Here is a 21,138-nt window from a genome sequence, read left to right as displayed (position 1 = left end):
CATATGCTTCCCAAGCTGCACCAGTCTTCCCTGGATAAACACTCAAGCTTTGGGATTGCTGAGTGGTGAGGGAACTTAAGGAGCTAGCAACCTTATCCTTCCCCCTCAACCAGTGAGGAAAGCATAGGACTGCAGTATGACGCCAGCACAGAAAGCAGCACAGGTGAGATGGATGCTTTAGTCATGTCTGAAACTGGTACCACCTCTAGACTTCCATGTTACGGAAGCTAGTAAATTCCCCCCCCCTTTTTTTTTAAAGATTTTATTTATTTGACAGAGATCACAAGTAGGCAGAGAGGCAGGCAGAGAGAGAGGAGGAAGCAGGCTCCCCGCTGAGCAGAGAGCCCGATGTGGGGGGCTCGATTCCAGGACCCTGAGATCATGACCTGAGCCAAAAGCAGAGGCTTAACCCACTGAGCCACCCAGGCACCCCTAAATTTCCCTTTTTTGCTTAAGTAGCTAGCTGTGAGTTTCATTTACTTCATAATGAAGCAACTATACATTTCACTGCAGCCCAAACAGTGCAAAGTCAAGGCCTGCAGCAGTAAACACCCTTGCTTTGTGCCTGGTCCTATCCAGTGTTCATTATTACTTTAATTTTTGTATATACACAAATGAAGGCAGATGCCCTTCTCATAAGTGAAGAAACAGGATTTGTTAAATTAATTGGCCTCAACTGTACAGCCAGTATTAAATGGAGCTAGGATATGAATTCAAGTCCGTCTTACTTGAAGGTCACCCTGACATCTGCCTGGACCTTATTTCAACTAGTGATGGGCAGTTCATGGACTACTGGCATTTAACCAATATGGTTTTTGGGCTAAACTCTAGAAATTTCTAATACTGAACCAAATCAGCTGATGACAACAGACCCAGATGGAGGATGTCCAATCTCCCACAAGTCATTCTCCTTTAGAAATTTGGAGTCCGTGCCTCCCTATTCACGTTTCCCAGATTAAAGAGCTCCGGTTTGAGAGCGTTTAGCCATTCATCCAAGATCCTGGTTTTCCACTTCCTCTGTCAGTAGCCCTCAAACTGTACACTTGGCCATAGGGCTTGGCAGAACAGGGACATTCTGTGGAAGGGCTCTTCAAAATAAATTTAATTCTCATTTTCATCTGGAAAATGAATATTAATATTACCCTAAAGGGGGAAATCTTTTGGATGGTCTGACTGCCTTAGAAGAAATGGCTTCCTACAAATACTTTTCAGAGAACTGAAACCAAAAGCATCTTCTGTGACAAGCTTCAAACTGATGAACCCCTGAGTAAGCAAGCACTTTAGATAATGATTATTTAATTAATTTATTTATTTTTGAAGATTATCTATTTATTTGACAGAGAAATCACAAATGGGCAGAGAGAGTGGGGAGCAGGAAAGCAGACTTTCTGCTGAGCAGAGAGCCCGATGCGGGGTTTGATCCCAGGACCCTGAGATCATGACCTGAGCTGAAGGCAGAGGCTTAACCCACTGAGCCACCCAGGTGTCCCAGGAAATAGCATTTAAATGCATTTCTGGAGGCACCTGACTGGTTTAGTCAGTAGAGCATGCGACTCTTGATCTCGGGGTTGTGAGTCTGAGCCCCACGTGGGTGCAGAGATTACTTAAAAAAATAAAATCTTAAAAAAAAAAGAAAACCCTCTACGGCTGGACTCGACTCTGGATTTAAAAAGTACACTGCGGGGCGCCTGGCTGGCTCAGCCAATGGAGCATGCAACTCTTGATCTCAGGGTCATGAGCTCTAGCCCCATGTTGGGGGTAGAGATTACTAAAAAAATAATAACAATTAAAAAAAAAAAAGGAAATAAAAACTACACTCTAGTTTAGAAACTGCTAATGAGAAAAACTCCCAGAGGGGAGAGGCTCAGCCTGTCTTGGTGTGCTGTAAGCTTGGTATGTTAGCCACTGCAGCTGCAGAGAAGGGAACTCAGGAATGTGGAAATAATAATCACCAATGCTACCAATGTTACTGGTTTCCAAAGCACTTCTCTATAATCTAAGCTTGCATTCAGATTCTGGCTCTGTCACCTAATGAGCTGTCATGATCCCAGACAAGTCAATTTACCACTCCAAACTTCAGAGTCCTCATCAATAAAATGGGCTTAGTAATATTCACCTCTTAGGAGGATGAAATAGGATATTCCATGTTACTATTATTATATATTGTTATTACCTGGCCTCTCAGTAGAGGGCTGAGAGTAAAACGGAACTATGACAATAACTTGCCCCATACCACACAGCTGTTAAGAGGCAGAACTGGAAGGAATTACCCAGAGAAGTAGTTCTCAAGCTTTAATATGTATCAGAATCATCAGGAGAGCTTCCAAAAATCCAAATTCCCAGACCTCACCCCCAGAGAGTCCAGGAATCTGCACTCTTCACTTACACCACAGAAGATTCTCACGCTATTGCTCAAAGGACCTGATCAGGACACTGACTTATCCCAAGGAAGGTTCGAGGTTAAGACAACACCTTATCTTTCAAAGCTTTAAGATGAGAGGAAGAAGGGTACCACCAAGCAGTTTACCCCCTGCCAAACCATTTGACTTCCCCTCAGCTCCCAGGAGTCTATGGTGGCATGAAGGTGAAGTGTAGCCTTCCTAAGATTGTCATTTTAATTATATAAATAACCCACATTTACTGCAGAAAATTTTAAAGATAAAGGAGAGGAGTTCAGTATAGTGGTTAAGAGCCCAGCCAGCTTTTGGAGGAAAACATGTAAAACATTTAGCAAAGCTGGAACCTAGTAAGAACCCCGTTAAGTACTAGTAAAACATTTATCATAGGCAAAAAGAGGACCTGGATACAAACTCAGACCTCTACTTCACAACGAGTGCGCTTTCCATGGCTTATGGATTTTTCCCCACAGGACTCTTGATTTCTGTGACTCCATCTGTGTCTGTCTAGGGCCCTCAGTCTTACCCCTCTGAGCACACTTTCCCCTCCAAACTCTCCTACAAGCAGCTGGCAGTGGCATAGAGGCATTCAGCTGAGAGGACATACTCGGCCCCAAGCCTGAGATCATGTGTTTAACTGGTGCTTAGAAAGTTCCAACCTCACAAAGGCAAAATCTGTCCTACTTCCAAATCTCTCTCCCACTTCCAGATCTGACTCTTCATCAAGTTCTTTTCCATCTTAGACCACCCAGCATGTTTATTTTAACCAGATGGATGCACTGGGATTCAGCCAGACTCCCCACTTCCTAAGATAAGGAGAGCCTTGGGTGAAAGCACAAAGAGATCAAGTCTCAGCCCCATAAATATCCTCTAGGCAAGGGTTCTCCATGATAGCTCCCAGCTTGGCTTTGTCTGCTCCTAGAAAGCTAAGAGGAGGAACACAGATCAGGTTTCGGATCCTACTGAACCTCTAACTTGCTGTGTGACACTGAGGCTGGGCTGGATCTAAGGACCCTCTAAATATAACTTTCTGTGACACCCCGCCCCCATATAATCACAAACTTAATGAGTCTCAGTTAAGATAAGAGCTTCACAATATAATACTACATATAAAACTTTTCTTGCAAAAATAAAGTTACCTATTTACAGATGATATGATCACATATGTAGAAAATCCTTTGGACTCCAACAAAAGGAAAAAAAAAAAGGATAAATGAATTCAGCAAAATTGCAGAATACAAAATCACACAAAAATCAGTTGTGTTTCTATACACAAACAATGAACAATCCAAGAAGGAAATTTTTTTAAAATTTCAATTTAGAATAGCATCACAAAGAATAAAGTAGTTAAGAATTAACAAAAGAAATGATAAAACATTGCTGAATCAAATTAAGGAAGATAAAAATAAATGGAAAAGTATCTTGTGTTCATGGATTGGAAGACTTACCTATAGATCTTCACTGCAATCTCTACCAAATCCTACTGATTTTTTTTCTTAGTAGGCTCTACACCCAACTTGGGGCTTGAACTCACGATCCCAAGATCAAGAGTTGCATGCATGTTCTACCAACTGAAGCAGCCAGGCGCCCCTCCAGATACTTTTTTTTTTTTTTACAGAACTAGAACAACTTGTTCTAAAATGTATATGGAATCTTAAGGAACCCCAAAAACCAAAACAATCTTGAAAAAGAACAAAGTTGGGGTGCCTGGGTGGCTCAGTGGGTGAAGCCTCTGCCTTCAGCTCAGGTTGTGATCTCAGGGTCCTGGGATCAAGCTCTGAATCAGGATCTCTGCTCAGCAGGGAGCCTGTTCCCCCCCCACCCCGCCTACTTGTGATCTCTCTCAAATAAATAAATAAAATCTTTTAAAAAAAAAAAGAACAAAGTTGGAAGACTCACACCTGATTTCAAAACTTACTACAAAGCTAAAGTAATCAAAACCGTGTGATATAGGCACAAAGACAGAAAAAAAAAAAAAGGCCAAAGGAATGGGATTTGACAGCCTCACAATAAACCTTCACATAATGTGGGCAAATGATTTTCAACAAAGGCGCTAAGACCATTCAATGCAGAAAGGACTGTCTTTTTAACAAATGGTGTTGGGAAAACTGGATATCCACTTGTAAAAGAATAAGTTAGACCCTTACCTAACACCATATAAAAAAATTAACTCAGTGGGACACCTGTCTGGCTCAGTCAGTGGAGCATGTGACTCTTGATCTTGTGGTCATAACTTCATAGAATATACATTAAACAACAACAAAAAATTAACTCAAAATGGATCAAACACTTAAACATAAGTGCTAAACTAAACTCTTATAAGAAATCAAGGGAGGGGCGCCTGGGTGGCTCAGTGGGTTAAGCCTCTGCATTTGGCTCAGGTCATGATCTCAGGGTCCTGGAATCGAGCCCCACATTGGGCTCTCTGCTCGGTGGGGAGCCTGCTTCCTCCTCTCTCTCTGCCTGCCTCTCTGCCTACTTGTGATCTCTGTCAAATAAATAAATAAATAAATCTTTAAAAAAAAAAGAAAGAAAGAAAAGAAATCAGGGGAGAAGCTTGTTGACATTAATTTGGCAATTTTTTAAGGGTTTTTTTTCCGTTGTTGTTTTTTTTTTTTTTCAAAGATTTTATTTAGTTATTTATTTGACAGACAGAGATCACAAGTAGGCAGAGAGGCAGGCAGAGAGAGAGAGAGGAGGAAGCAGGCTCCCCGCTGAGCAGAGAGCCCGATGTGGGGCTCGATCCCAGAACCCTGGGATCATGACCTGAGCCGAAGGCAGAGGCTTTAACCCACTGAGCCACCCGGGCCTCCCTGTTGTTTTGTTTTTTAAAGTAAATCTCTACACCCAATGGGGGCTTGAACTCACAACCCTGAGACCAAGAGTCATGCTCTGGGGCACCTAGGTGGCAAAGCCAGCTTAGCGTCTGACTCTTGGTTTTGGCTCAGGTCCTCATCTCAGGGTTGTGAGTCCGAGCCCCATGTTGGGCTCTTGCTCAGTGCACAGTCTGCTTAAGACTCTCTTCCTCTGCACTCCCCTCTCCTCTAAAATAAATAAATAAATCTTTTTTTTTTTTTTTTTTTTTTTTTAAGAGTCACATGTTCTTCCAACTGAGCCAGCTAGGCACCCTGGTAGTGATTTCTTGGATATGATACCAAAAGCACAGGCAAAAACAAAAAATTAGACAAACTACACTTCATGAAAATTAAAAACTTTCAAAAAATTGTTAAGTAATCTCTACTTATTAAAGGGGCATGAACTCACGAGCCTGAGATCAAGAGTCACATGCTCTACCAACTGAGCCATCAGGGCATCCCCCAAATTAAAAACTTTTGTGTATCAAAGGATACTACTATCAACAGAGTAAAAGGGTAACCCACAGAACAAGAGAAAATATTTGCAAATTACATAAATAATAAAGGATTAATATCCAGAATATATATATAACTCCTAAAACTCAACAAAAAACAAATGACAAGACTCAAAAAAAATGGGCAAGGGTCTGGAACAGACATTTCTTCAAAGATAACCAAATGACCAACAAGCACATGAAAAGATGCTCAACCTCACTAATCATTAGGAAAATGCATATAAAAATCACAATGAGATACCACTTCACACCCATTAGGTTGGCGATTATCAAGGGGCACCAGGCTGGCTCAGTGGGTTAAGCATCTGCCTTTGGTTCAAGTCATGATCTCAGGGTCTTGGGATCCAGCCCCATGTTCAAGCCCCACGTCCAACTCCCTGCTCAGCAGAGAGCCTGCTTCTTCCTCTCTCTCTGCCTGCCACTCTACTTGTGCTTTCGCTGTCAAATAAACACATAAAATCTTTAAAAATAAATTTAAAAATTTTTTAAAGTCTTTTAAAGGGGCGCCTGGGTGGCTCAGTTGTTAAGCATCTCTCTTCAGCTCAGGTCATGATCCCGGGGTCCCGGGATAGAGCCCTCCATCGGGCTCCCTGCTCTGCGGGAAGCCTGCTTCTCCCTCTCCCACTCCCCCTGCTTGTGTTGCCTCTCTGGCTTTCTCTCTCTGTCAAATAAATAAAATCTTTAGAAAATCTTTTTTAAAAATTAAATAATAAAATGGAGTTGGGAGGCCAGCAGAAGGAGCTCTCACACCCTGTAAGTCTTCATCAACTGCAGGCCCCAACAGAAAGACATACCTTGCACTCCCAAAAGGAAGAAACCTATTTTTTCACTACCCTGACAAAAGGAAGAAAGATCTCCTTGCCCAGCAACATCCCAGTCAATGAAAGACCATTACAACTGTTACAGCCAATGAAAACCCACAGACTTCAAACTCCTAGATTAATCCAACTTGGATTTTTTGTTTATAAAAGCCCCTCCCCACTCCCTTTCTTCTATAAAAGCAGGTTTCTCTCCTTTGTTCTCCAGATTTCCCTACCATTTTGTTGTAGTTTGGGTGTCCCAAATAGCAATACTCTGCTATTCCCAAATAAACTCATTTTTTCCAGGAAAATAGGTGAGTTTTTTTTTTTTTAAGATTTTATTTATTTATTTGACAGAGAGACATCCCAAGTAGGCAGAGAGGCAGGCAGAGAGAGGGGGAAGGAGGCTCCCCGCTGAGCAGAGAGCCCAATGCCCGGCTCAATCCCAGGAACCTGGAGATCATGACCTAAGCCAATGGCAGAGGTTTAACCCACTGAGCCACCCAGGTGCCCCAGTGAGTTTTATTTTTAAGGCTAACAATACATACAATGAACACCTAACGAACATTTAGTGAAATTATTATTCAGCCTCCAAAAGGAAGGAAATTCTGACACTGGCTATATCAGGGATGAATCCTGCAGACAGTATGCTAACTGAAATAAGTAAATCAGAAAAGGACTAACACGGTGTGATTCCACTCTTAATGAGGTACTTAGGAAAATTTGGGACAGAAAGTAGAATGGCAATTGTTGGGGGCAGGGACAAAGAGAGACTGGGAAGTTACTAGTTTGAGGGCACAAAACTTTCAGTTTTGCAAGATGAAAGAGTTCTGAAAATGGATGGCTCAGTGGGTTAAAGCCTCTGCCTTTGGCTCAGGTCATGATCCGATGGTCCTGTCCCAGCATCAGGCTCCCTGCTCAGTAGGGAGTCTGCTTCCTCCCCTTCCTCGGCCTGCCTTTTTGCCTTGTGATCTCTGTCCGTCAAATAAATAAAATCTTAAAAAAAAAAAAAAAAAAAAAAAAGGATGGTGGTAGCATCTACACAACAGAGTACATGTACTTCCCTGTACCACCAAACTGTACACTTAAAAATGGTAAAATTTTTTATGTATACTCTACAGCAAAAAAAAAAAGATTTAAGTTTAAAAAAGAATTTAGGGGCACCTGGATGGCCCAGTTGGTTATGCATCTGCCTTCAGCTCAGGTCATGATCCCAGAACCCTGGGATCAAGCCCCACATTGTGCTCCCTGCTCAGCAGGGGGTCTGCTTCTCCCTCTCTCCTGCTCATGTGCTCTCTCTCTCACTCTCTCTCGCTCACTCTCTTTCAAATAAATAAAACCTTTTTAAAATAAGTAAATAAATAAAGAATTTTCATTTTTATTCCAATTGTCTCCATCGTCAGTGCCCCCGCCAGTATCTCCTGAGTGACTTTAACAGTCTTTAAACTAGTCTCCCACTCTGATCCTGTCCTCCAAATAGCAGCCAAAGTGGTCTTGTTAAGAGGCAAACCTGAAAAGTGAAGTGTCGCTGCTCAAATCCTTTCTGTGGCTTCCTCTACTGTTGGGACAAAAATAAATTCTTCATGGCCATGACCTAAAAGACAAGGCGGGGAGGTCCAGCCTCACATCTATGGGTCTGGAGAAAAGTGAACCCTTGTGCACTATTGGCGGGAATGTAAATTGGTGCTGCCACTATGGAAAACAATATGGAAGACCCTCAAAAAATTAAAAATAGAAACACTCAAAAAAAAAAAAATAAAAAAATAAAAATAGAAACACTCTATGATCCAGCAATTCCACTTCTGGGAATATATAACACTAAGAAATAAGGAAATAAAAACACTAACTCAAAAAGATATCTGCATGTTCACAGCAGCATTATTTACAATGACCAAAGCATGGAAACAATCTAAGTGTCCATCAACAAATGAATGGATAAAGAAGTTGGGGTATACACACCATGGAATATTTTTTTTTAAAGATTTTATTTATTTATTTGTCAGAGAGAGAGATAGAGAGTGAACACAGGCAGACAGAGTGGCAGGCAGAAGCAGAGGGAGAAGCAGGCTCCCCGCCGAGCAAGGACCTCGATGCGGGACTCGATCTCAGGACGCTGGGATCATGACCTGAGCCGAAGGCAGCCGCTTAACCAACTGAGCCACCCAGGCATCCCTACACACCATGGAATATTATTCAGCCACAAAAAATTAGGAAATCCTACCATTTGTGTATGTATAGACCTTGGAGGTTTATGCTGAGTAAAAATAAGTCAGATGGAGAAAGACAAATACTTTACAATCTCACATGTGGAATCTTAAAAAACAGACTCAGAAAAAGAGATCAGACTTGTGGTTAACAGAGGTGGGGAAATGGAGGAAGGTTGTTAAAAGATACAAACTTCCAGGTGAGATAAATAAATAAATAGTAAGGATGTAAGGTTCAACATGAGGACGACAGTTAACAATGCTGTACTGATACACTGGAAAATTGTTAAAAGACTAAATCCTAAGACTTCTCATCACAACATTTTTTTTCTTCTTCTCTTTTCATTGTATCTATATGAAAAGACAGAATTAGTTGAACCTATTAATTAGCTGAACCATATCATTTCACAATATATGTAAATCAAACCATCAAGAGGTAGGCCTGAAACTTATATACGGTGATATATGTCAATTCTTTTTCTTTTTTTTTTTAATTTATTTGTTTGACAGAGAGAGATCACAAGTGGGCAGAGAAGCAGGCAGGGGGTGGGGGGAGCAGGCTCCCCACTGAGCAGAGAGCCCGATGTGGGGCTCAATCCCAGGATCCTGAGATCATGACCTGAGCCGAAAGCAGAGGCTTTAACCCACTAAGCCACCCAGGCACTCCGTCAATTATTTTTCAATGAAACTGGAAAAGACAAAAATTCTTCAGCATGCCCCTCCCACTCCTTCCCAACTAAGGTCTTTATTCCCCACCAGTAGCTGACATGGTTTCACCTCCTGGAACACTCTCTTCTCTTCTTCCCTCCCTCGTCCCCTTAACTCCTACTTTTCCTTTAGAGCTCTATCTTTCCTAACCCTCCACACCAAACTCCCCATTACAAACTTTTACTACCAGGCCCAGCAGACTGAAAACTTACCTATTCTGTCTTGGATCTTGGGCTAGGTATTCTTCCAACATTCTATTACAGAATGAATGATCAGTTTGTCTCCATCACTGCGTGCCCCCAGGGAATCTGTAAAAGAGGTTTTATACCAACGGTACACTTACAAACTGGAGTGAGCTGGTTAGGCTTTACCACAGTTTTGCATATGGGAGAGAACAAGGTTCAGAAAAAAGGCAGGGCTGGGAAGAACAAGATCCACGTGAAAGCTGGGGGACTAAAAGGTATGGATTCATGTCAGGTGTATGTCCCTCCCATCAGGTCCAGACAGAGTAACGTCTGTTGCTGTGTATGTCACCTTTGAGGTCCTGCTTCACTCAATCTATTGGAAGAGGATCTTGGAATTGAGTTGCGGTTGGAAACACCAACCATGGAAGAAGCTCCCTAGGAGATTCTGTTGCTCAGCGAGGGGGAGAACTACAGGTCAATGTTGACAGGTGTAAAAAGGATATTCTGACCTCACTGATATCCTTTAAGACTAAAAGCTTAGGGTCACCTGAGTGGCTCAGTTTCTTGGGGGACTGCCTTTGGCTCAAGTCATGATCCTGGGGTCCTGGGATCAAGCCCCACGTCAGGCTCCCTGCTCAGCAGTAGAGTCTGCTTCTCCCACTCCCCCTGATCATGCTCTGTCTCGCTCACTCTCTCTTTCAAATAAATAAATAAAATCTTTAAAAAAAAATGACTAGTTTAAGGTTAGGAGTACAGATTTTGGAGTCAGACAGACCCAGATACTGGCTGAGTGATTCCAGACACATTAGTTTGCCCACCACACAGTACTTTGGTCTCAACTTAATTCATAGTACAATGCACAGGGCACCACCTGGAGGGCTTACCAAAATGCTGATTATGGGCCGCACTCCCAACAATTTCTGATTTGGTGGTTCTGGGATGGGATCTGAGAATCTTCATGTCTAGTCAAGTTCCTACGTGATGTGGCTGCTGGTGGTCCAGACACACACGTTGTGAACCACTGTCCTAGCACATGCTGAGGACACAGTAGATGTATACTCAGATATTCTGAGAGCTAATGAAGTCCTTCCTCCTTTCCCCCGACCCCGCCCCCTGCCCCCGGAGTTCTCAGCCGGTTCCAACTTGCCATGTAGCCTTAGAAAATCCTTTCCGCTTTTTGGATCTCGGGTCTCACATTTGCCAAAAAAGGGTGCTGGGCCAAGATGAGACACGAAATTAATACAGAAAACAGTTTACATCTGGAAGAGGGTCCCAGGAATTAGGGGAGAAAACGAGCAAGGACTAAATCCTGAAGGGGAGGCTTGGGACTTCCGGGGAGCCAGTGTTGGGCTCCAAAAGACGCGGATAAACCGGGCAGCGTTCTGCCCCGCTGCTGTAGGGGACAAACCGTGGAGGGCTGGGCGACACTCAAGTCTAACCTCGACTCTCTATCCAGATGCCGTTCTCCAGTCGCCACAGCGCCTCCCCGCGCTCGCGTCACCATCCCCACCTAGACTGTCCCTTCCCTCTCACCATACCGTGCGCCTGGCGGAAGCTTTGCGTCACTTCCGTCACGCGTAGAGCGCTTGCGCGGAGGTGACGGCTGCGCTTTCCCTCGGACTGCTGCACGGCTGTCGATTGGCTGCGTGGGTTCGTCGGCGGGAGGACGTGCGGCGCTGCGTTGCTCCTCCCTCCGCAGCGCCTGGTCTCGGCGGAGCCAGCGAGCCGAGCCGGCGTTTTGGCCGGGTGAAGGCAACAGCAGCGCGCCACGGAGCCTGACCAGTGATTCTGTCGCTGTCGCCGCTGCCCTGCGCGCCGTGATTCGCGACCCCAGAGCCCGACTCCTTTTGGCCTGACCCGCGCGCCCCTCGCCCGGCCCGGGCGGCGCGACGGGAGGATGAGCGGCGGGCGGCGAAAGGAGGAGCCGCCTCAGCCGCAGCTGGCCAACGGGGCCCTCAAAGTCTCTGTCTGGAGCAAGGTGCTGCGGAGCGACGCGGCCTGGGAGGACAAGGTGCGGTGGGACTTGGCGAGGGCGCAGGTTCGAGGAGCCGGTTGGGACTCGGGGACGAGTGGACAGGCCCGAGCCTGCCGGGTCCGGGCGCGGCGGAGTGTTTGGCGTGTGTTGGGTCGGGTTGGGGTGGGACGGCGTGGTGGTGGCACTAAGGTGTCGGGGCGAACTTGGCGGACCCAGGCCTGACAGCCGGGCTCGGGGCTCACCGCGGAGTGAAGCCGACTGGGTCACGCGGGAAGCAGCGAGGAGGGGGCACAGGAGTTGCCACCCGCAGGCAGGGCGTGTGCCTGAACGGCGAGAGTGAGCTGAATTCGACCTCCGCCTTTTGCTTCCAGTAGGATCTTCAGTAAGTGACTTGTCTTCTCCGAATTAATTACTTAATACGGTCGTTAGTACGAACAGTAACGGTAACAGTCTTCTACCGAAGACTTTCTGCCAGGTGCTCTCTCCACGCACTGTTTCACTCAGTTCTCAGAACAGCTCTGGAGTGGGGTACCGTGGTGCCGGAAAGCCTTTAGCACGTGATGAGGCTTACTGAAGGTGAGCTGCCATTGCTTTTAATTAGATGAGAAATACCAAATGCCTTAATAACTGCAAGAAGAGAGATTGAAACCAGCCTTGGAGGTGTGTGAGAGAGGGAGGGAGAGGGGGAAACCACCAAATGTGTGTTGAGAGACTATTGGGGCTTCAAGATTTTTACACTGGTCACACGCTTTCAGGAGATCTGAGTGTAGGCACTCCCCAGCTCTGCCCCATGATCTGGAAGGGACCAGCACAGACAGCTTGGTTCCAGTTGGCGTGAAAAGAATGTTATATTTGCAGTTTTTCCCTTGTTTTTCTGGACTGTTGAAGTGGGTTCTCCTTCCTGGAGCTCTTGGGTGGGGGGGAATGGGAGGTACTTCCTGAAGGTCCCCTTGTCCTGCCCCCAGCCCTGCCCAGCTCTTGCAAAACCTTTATAATCTGCTGTGTCATTTCTTTCTTCCTTCTTGTACAAGGACTGGTTTCTGCAATCTGGGGCAGGTCGGAAACCTGAGTCTTCAGCGTCCTTGTATGAAAATCAGATACGCTGGCACTTGCCTTCAGCACTTTTGTTTCTAATTCCTTTCTTTGTTGCTTAAAATTCAGTGCGCAGGAAGATGGTGCTGAGAAGGTTAACAGTCAGTCCTTCTGCCTATGGATAGTGTGCCTAGGTCTCTCCTCTGAGGGTCAGTGTTCTGTGGCCAGTAGCACAGTTACTTTCACAGCCGTTTCATCACAAGCCATTTCATTTTTGAAGCTTCTAATAAAAGTAAATAATTTCCCTAGAATTTTTACTTAGCACACAGGCCCAAAAGTCATCACTTAAGAGAAATATATCTTTTTTTTTTTTTCTTTTAAACCATGTTTTAGTATAAGAAGAAGTGGAGATCAGAAAACTACGTACCATTGCTCTTGGAGACATTTCTATGGAAAATGTGTTTATAGCAGCAAGCTTTTTTATTCCTCACCTATTACAAAGGCTTTCTTTCATGTGGCATTCACTGCAGATAATGCATGCATTCTTTCTTTCTACAGGATGAGTTTCTAGATGTGATCTACTGGTTCCGACAGATCATTGCTGTGGTCCTAGGTGTTATTTGGGGAGTGTTACCGTTGCGAGGTTTCTTGGGAATAGCTGGGTAAGTCTTGGGTATGTTCCATTTTCTTGTATCAGTTTTTTTCACATAGAGATTTTGTTCCTTTTTATGGAAAGGGCCATTACTAAGTTGGAGGAATACACACACACACACACACACACACACACACACATTTTAAGATGACTTAGGGAGAGGGGAGGAGATTACTTTGTATGGGTGAGAGAGCAAAGTGACAAAAGCAGGAAACTAGCCCCACGGTGGCACTCCTGGGTTAGGTGCAGCATTTCTTAGTTCAGCAGGCCTGGGAGCATCTTAGTTTAGAAATGTTATTTTTCCAGAGACCGGACTGGGCCAGTCCATTCATTTATGGATCCAAAGTGATCTCATGCAAGAGGCTACTGCACTGCCTGTTGGTAGCAGCCATCTTGTTTTCTGGCATGACCTTTGTACCAATGGAAATTTGCAAAGTAGAGGAACTTCTGTACTTGATGACCTTATACAGGCACTGTGCTGGATGTCTTAGAACTTGGCTTTGACAGAAGTTATTTCAGATTCCTACTTTTTAAAAGCAGTGAAAAAGTAGGAGGTTGCGCCCTCACTTTTTACTGTGTTTCCATGGCCGGTGCTAGCACAGTTGACACCTACCCCGGTCTTGGCTCAGCTTTTTAACAAGCGACTGAAAAGTGATGAGTCCACATGCCCACCAGACTGAATTAAAACGATGTGTAGGAGTAGTCTCAAGATAGGAATTGTGGGTAAGCTACAGTGGGAAATGGACAGGCAAGCTTGTGAACTTTTCTTTTTTTTCCACACCCGGAATATAAACTATGATCCTTAACCATGGAATATCACATTGGTTGTTTTAGGGGTGATCACATCTCTTATTCCCTCACCGTAGGGTGAAAAGGGTGAAACAGATTTCAAATCCCTGTGAATTCCTTATTTTCTCAGAAGATAATCCAAAAGGCATGTATAATCTCCTCTTCTAACTAAAAAGGTTTTTAATTTATGATACTGAGCAAAGCATTTGTCCAAGGAAGGAGTTCGAGTTTGTTATGCTTTGCCTGACTTTGACGGAGTGGACACGTGATGAGTTCTGAGTGATGGTGAGGAGACAAAGGACCTGGCATTCATAGGTCTTCCCCCATTGGAGGAGGTACATAGATAACTCTTCAGAATGTTGGTCATCCTATTTGAGCTTTCTGTAAAAGAAAAGGCCTACAAGAAAAGTCAGAGAAAGGGGGAAGGCAGTCTGAAAACAAGAGGGAATCCCTCTTTTTCCCAAGACCACTTTTCTAGGAGAGAGTAACACGGGTTCAGACCCCTCGCTCCCATCTCATCTTGCAGGATTCCTAAGAGATTTCTCTGAAGTCACCCAATCTAGGAATAATATAGCAAAGACGAGTTAGTTTATTATCCTTGCCACTGTGGCAGATGAGTTAAGCTATTTAGAGATCTCTTTTTACTTTTAACTCTATAATGGATTCAAGTTCCAGCTCTGCCACTTTCAAGCTCCATAATTTTGGGCTCACCTCTCTGAGCTTTCATTCTCTCATCACTGGAAAGGGGAGGACACTAAAAGTGTCCTCCTCCTAAGACTGATGTGTGAACTAAATGAGATAACCCAAGTAAATTCCTAAATGTAGTGCTTAGTACATCATATGCACTCCATAAATGGTTCACTGCAGTCATATGATTAGCTTTACAAAGAGAGCTAAAAATGGCTATTGAAAAAAGAAAAAAAAAAAAAAAACCAGGAGGGGCGCCTGAGTGGCTCAGTCCTTAAGCGTCTGCCTTCGGCTCAGGTCATGATCCCAGGGTCCTAGGATCAAGCCCCACATCGGGCTCCCTGCTTCTCCCTCTCACACTCCTGCTTATGTTCCCTCTTGTGCTGTCTCTCCCTCTGTCAAATAAATAAATAAAATTTTTAAATTAATTTTTATTTATTTATTTGACAGGGCACAAGGACAGGGAGCATCAGAAGGAGAGGGAGAAGCAGGCTCCCCACTAAGCAAGGAGCCTGACACGGGGTTCAATCCCAGGGCCCCGGAATCATGACCTGAGCCAAAGGCGGACACTTATGTGACTGAGCCACCCAGGCACCCCAAATAAATAAAATCTTTAAAAAAAGAGGAAAGGGATGCCTGGGTGGCTCAGTTGGTTAAGCATCTACCTTTGGCTCAGGTCATGATCCTAGGGTCCTGGGATCAAGTCCCACATCAGGCTTCCTGCTCAGCAGGGAAGTCTGCTTCTCCCTCTGCCTGCTGTTCCCCCCTGCTTGTTTTCTCTCTCTCTCTTTCTCTCTGACAAAATCTTTTTTAAAAAGGAAAAAAAAAACCAGTAAAGGAGGTGTTTAGGAGTGAATTTGCCTTGGAGTGGCTCACCCATAGTACCACTTTCTCAGGACTGCCTGTTTCCTGGGGTTTAGTCCCAGGCTGTCCTGCCAAAGCCAGTTTCTCTCACTCCAAACAAATCCTATCCCTCCTTTGGTTGGCACCTTTCCCCTTGCTCTTGGAAAAGGCCCAAGGACATTTATTTTTCCACACACACACCCTCTCCTCCATCTGTCTGACCCAATTGCCTGGGCTTAGGGCAAGACTGCTTTGGTGCTCAGTTCTGGTGACCCTCTCCTCGTCGCTTTCTGCCTTAACTGCCCTCTCTCTGGGCTCCACCTTGGGTTGTCTTCATTCTGGTACGGCGACAGTCAGGGCATATTAAGGTAAAACCATTTTCTCTGTTCTCATTATTTATACTTTGAGAACTGAGTGGTGGTGCAGAAGTTTTGCATCTTCCCTTCTTGCCTCTCTATCTCTCATAGAGCCTGGCACCACGATTAATAGGTGTTCAGTGAATGCTTGTTAAAATTTTTTAAAACCCAAAATGAATTCCCACTGATCCTTAAAAGCAGGGTCATACCTTACTGTTATCAGTGTAGCCTCCCAGCCCTGAAATCAGAGTATTTGTTAGAGGTTCATTATTTTGTTAAAATTCTGATTGGAATTTTTAGGATAGAGTTAAAAATGGATTGGAGAGTCTCTTTAAGGTTTTTTTCCCCCAACCCCAATTCAGCACATTCATTTCTTTGTCTACACATCTGTGTAGTTCTCTCCCTCATTTATAATATAGGATTTATGCCCATCCTTAAAGCTCAGTTTGAGCTCCAGTCCTTTCCTGAGCCCTCCCCCTTGACCACCAAACATTTAAATGCCTGTGTTTCTGTGACCCTTAGAAGGTGGGGGCTGTGTTAGCTCTTTTCTCTCTGTCATCCCGTATCTCCTCTTTGCTTATACTTCCCGATCTCTTATCACTAAGCAACCACTTTTACAGCCAGAGACTCTCAATGAGTCTCAGCCATTCTCCATCCCTAGCTTACTAACTGAGTCCCAGAGTGACATTTCTGAGTCCTGCTAGTAGTCTGTCTGGAACCACTAACAGCCTGTCCAGAATGAAACTCCACAGGGCACCTGGGTGGCTCACTCAGGTGAGTCCCCGGCTCTGGATTTCAGCTCAGGTTGTGATCTCAGGGTCGTGGGATTGAGCCCTGCACTGAGCTCTGCGCTCAGCAAGGAGTCTGCTTGAGGATTCTCTCTCCCTCTCCTGCCCTTCCCGCCCCCCCGCCGACTCGCACATGCATGCACGCGCTCTCTCTCTCTCAAATAAATAAGCCAGTCTTTCAAAAACAAAACAAAATGAAACTCCTGACAGAGAGAGGCAGCCAGATTGGCTGAGTCCCAAGATTCCTGGCAGAAGATAAGGATGTGGCCACAACATGGCCAAGTCAAGGACTGGATTTTGTGTGAAATCCAAGAAAAACCTTCTGTTCTTCCTGACTCCCTGCCTGTTAACTGGAACCATTATACTCCCGGGCCCTTAGGCTTGAAGCCTTTGGGTTTCTTGACTCTCCATCCAGCCATTTTCCCAGTCCCTGTCCTCAAGCTTTATTTCTGCTCATGTCCTAAAACATGGTCCAAGTCTAAATCAGTCTCCCAGCTCCTGTTCTCCCAACTCATGAGAAAGCCCATACTCTAACTACTCACGAAGTAGACTTCTGGGTGCCTGGCAGGCGCAGCCAGTAGAGCATGCGAATCTTGATCTCATGGTTGGGGGTTCGAGCCCCTGTTGGGTGTGGAGACTACTTAAAATCTTTAAAATGAAAATGAAAAAACTGGACTTCTGACATATGTATAGTCTGTCTCATGCTTAAACAGCCTCAGGGTCTGCCCCCTAATACTGACTAACACTCTTCAGCAGCATTGTACGGCCCTGCCCTATACCAGCCCACACTTCATCCATTAGGAGGAACCAGTTCTTTGCATTTTTCCACCCCAGCCTTCAGGAGCAGTGTGACCTAAGACATACAGTCCCCCAATAGATTAGATCCTGTGACTTGGAAGATCATAAAGTGTTGATGTGTTCATAAAAATTACCTTTACATGGTGACTATACGAAGAGATAAGTAGATCAGGATGATAATGTTACACCTGACTGCATTCTAAATGCTTTATTAGTTAAATAATACAAGATGGGGAATCAGAGACTTTCCTGGAGGTGCTCACAAACCTTTGGTTTCAGTTCCCTGCTCACTGCTCACTCTGTTTTTGGCCTCCTCCTAACCAATAGCTGAGGGACAGCAGTGTTCACCATTGCATCAGGTGCGTAGCCAACAGTGCATATCCAGACACTGTCTCCCAGTGGGAATGGACGCAGGAGCTGCTTTAGTGTGCTTGCTCATTCCACTAGGCCAGGAAGTAGCAGCCTAACTTGTATCTGTCCCGTAGCCACCCCACCCCAGCGGGAGCTACTTGGAGGCCCATGTCCAGTACTAGTCCTATTTGGGATGGTTCAGCTACCATGTTGTCTTACTGTGAGAGGGCCTGGAGAAGTTTTATGTGCTTTTAAATTTAAAATTTTTTTTTGCTGGGCATCTAAAAAAAAGTTGCTCTTTCTGTCTCTAGCTCAGCCACTAGGCAGTTCCATTGAGGGTCTAGGTCCGTGTATTTTTTCACTTGCCCCCATGATGCAACTACTTAACTGCAACCGTGAGTGTCTTGGTAAGACTGGACTGTGGTTGTGGGAGTTCTGAGTCTTCTGAGCTCATAGTTTGTGTTCGGTGCTTGTCTTCCCTCCAGATTCTGCCTGATCAATGCAGGAGTCCTGTATCTCTACTTCAGCAACTACCTACAGATAGATGAGGAAGAATATGGTGGCACATGGGAGCTCACAAAAGAGGGATTTATGACATCTTTTGCCTTGTTCATGGTATGTATAGCTGACAGTTATAATAGTAAATCCTCTTGTTTCTCCAGCGGAGCACACTGATTGGGTTACACTGTGTGATCGGGGTGCCATTTTTCAAAAGGCTCAAGGGATTGGAGGGCATTTCCTCCATCAAGTCCTGTTGTCCCAAAGGATGTGGTACGGTACACTGCAGTCTCCCTGTTGGTATACACACCCAGGGCCTGTCATCAGCTTCTACATCTGATTCTCAAATCTGGCTGCATAGTAGAAATTGGGAAACATTTAAAAATAGGTTTATGGCGGGGCGCCTGGGTGGCTCAGTGGGATAAAGCCTCTGCCTTCAGCTCAGGTCATGATCCCAGGTCCTGGGATCGAGCCCCGCATCAGGCTCTCTGCTCAGCAGAGAGTCTGTTTCCTCCTATCTCTCTCTGCCTGCTTCTCTGCCTACTTGTGATCTCTGTCTGTCAAATAAATAAATAAAATCTTTTAAAAAAAATAGGTTTATGGCATTCATAATAGCTGAAAAAGCATAAACAAGTACTACCTGGTCAGTAGATAAATAAGATGTTGTATAGCCATATGGTATTCAACCGTAAAGAGGAATAAAGTACTGGTAGGGATTACAACTCTGAATTTTTAAAACATTATGCTTAGTGAAAGAAGCTAGACACAAAAAAAGGTTACGTGATTCCATTTACATGTAAAATGTCCAGAATAGGCAAATCCACACAAATAAAAAGTTGATTGTGGTTGCCGGTGGCTGGGGTGGGGGCGGGTGTGTGTGAGGAAATGGGAAGAAACTGAAGATGATGCAAATGTCCCAGAATCAGTTAGTGATCTTTGCACAAGTCTGTGAATATACTAAAAACTGTATTGTGTGTGCGTGTATATATATATATATATTTATTATATACTTTAAAAGGTGAACTTTATGAAATGTGAATTATATCTCAAAAGTTAATTTTTAAAAAATTGTAGACCCTAGCTCAAATCAGTAAAATCAAAATCGCTGGGTGAGGGTGCCTGGGCATACATACTAAAGGTCCCGGGAGATTGCAGTGAATAGCCGGTTTTGAGAACCTGTGCTTTGTCTGATGTGAAGCTGACAAGCTGACAGGATATGTCGGTGGTTTCTTTTCCACATTTGTTGTTAATCCTGATACTTTACCCGTATCATTTCCACATCTATAACTCTACCCCCGAGTGCTGCAGTCACTATTTGGTTGAGAGGGAAGCTTGTCTGTGGTCCCTTTAGGAGCACTGGTGGGTGACCCTGGTCTCTGTTAGACACAGCTTGATTTCAGTGAAATTGTTTAGGCCTCCAGTCCAGTTGCACTGAATAGCCCTTGGAAGCCCACCGTGCATACATTGTTTGACATATTTCTCTTGTGGAATAGGGGCCTCTGTTGACCCAGGGGATCTATGACCATTGCTTGTCTTCTCTCTAGGTTATTTGGATCATTTTTTACACTGCCATCCACTATGACTGATGGTGTACAGACCCCGCCTGCTCTCTGTCCGGTCGAAAGGACCATCATAGTTACAGCACAGAAACATGGTTGTAGGGACACCCCAGCCACGTGGAACCTGGAAGACCCGTGTTTCCTGGACCGAGAATCAGTGTGTTGGGCATCAGTGTTTTCTGCAAGGGTTGTGATCTGAAACTTTTTAAAGAACCAACCGCCTTTTGGAGAAGCATTTCTGAATTGTCCATCACCAACCATTTCTTCTTGGATATCATCATGAAACACCTGTTTGCTGATGGGAGCTGTCGTTTAATTTGATGCACCTCTGGATCCGGATGAAACATTAAATTGTCTTCCTCACTTCTCCATCAGGTGTACAGTTTTTAAACTATCAGTGGCATTTCAAGTTTTCTGAAAACAGTGTGGCAGTATGTGCGTGGTCATTAGCACAGTATAAGCATCATCTAATAACAGTTTCCATTGTAGAATGTTTTCGGGTACTTGAATAAATCAAATCTTTAATTGAAAATCTGTTGATGATACCTGTTAAAGCTTTTCCCACCTTACCTCTAGCCTCAGACCCCTTCCCTCCAACCTCATCCTTCACCTCCTCTCCCTGCTCCTGTAGCAGCTCCAGCTAGGCCTCTCATTCCTTAATGGACAGCAGAGAAATCAAGGGCTAGAGTTGGTGTAGGCTGTGGCCTTGGCTTTGTGGAGAGAAGCTTAGTGACTTCTGATGCCCCTGCCTGGTGCTGAGAGACGTGACTGACCTCACTGCAGTGTGCTAGACCCAGAAGGTGCCATGTTGTGTTTGGCCACAAGGTGGCAGGGCCACTGTAGCCAGGAAAGGTTAGGCAGGTTCACATGATAAGCCACAAAATGAAATAGTGACCTTGGGAGTTATGACTGTCCAGAGAAGAGGCCTGATGGGGCTGTTTGAGAACCTGGACTGTCAGGGATCCCCTTTGCTCTGAGGTCCAGGTAGAAGCTGGACATCCCGGGTTCTGTTGCTGTGGGAAGACATCCATCCCATCTGCTTTCCTGTCCCTTCTAGCTATAGTCCTACTTTCCAAAGTATGGTATTCTGAGTGAGACTTGTAAATTTTCTTTAAATGATTTTTTTTTCTTCTTGATACTAATGGTG

General features: G+C 44.7%; 1 protein-coding gene and 1 long non-coding RNA gene across 3 annotated transcripts; one reads left to right on the top strand and one right to left on the bottom strand.

The window, feature by feature from the left end:
• Positions 1 to 1,646: 1,646 nt before the first annotated feature.
• Positions 1,647 to 11,165, bottom strand: LOC116860005. The gene is made up of 3 exons (XR_004381250.1): positions 10,548 to 11,165; positions 9,691 to 9,786; positions 1,647 to 3,579 (listed from the first exon to the last, which is right to left on the bottom strand). It is a non-coding gene; the product is annotated as an uncharacterized LOC116860005 (long non-coding RNA).
• A 172-nt stretch (positions 11,166 to 11,337) lies between these two features.
• On the top strand, positions 11,338 to 20,523 carry RAB5IF (RAB5 interacting factor). Of its 2 annotated transcripts, XM_032845781.1 has the most exons (4): positions 11,365 to 11,674; positions 13,229 to 13,332; positions 18,420 to 18,549; positions 19,977 to 20,138. In XM_032845781.1, exons 1-4 carry the CDS (start codon positions 11,561 to 11,563, stop codon positions 20,016 to 20,018), a joined length of 390 nt encoding a protein of 129 aa, XP_032701672.1. In that variant the 5' UTR covers positions 11,365 to 11,560; the 3' UTR covers positions 20,019 to 20,138. The 2 variants fall into 2 exon arrangements, with proteins under 2 accessions (XP_032701673.1, XP_032701672.1); XM_032845782.1 differs by lacking the exon at positions 18,420 to 18,549 and having other exon boundaries at positions 11,338 to 11,674; positions 19,977 to 20,523.
• Positions 20,524 to 21,138: the final 615 nt, after the last annotated feature.

Source organism: Lontra canadensis, unplaced genomic scaffold (assembly GCF_010015895.1).
Source record: "Lontra canadensis isolate GAN:19392208 unplaced genomic scaffold, GSC_riverotter_1.0 scaffold169, whole genome shotgun sequence".
Lineage (NCBI taxonomy): Eukaryota > Metazoa > Chordata > Mammalia > Carnivora > Mustelidae > Lontra > Lontra canadensis.
The sequence above is the reverse complement of the archived record's forward strand: the minus strand, read 5'-3'. Positions and strand labels throughout refer to the sequence as shown.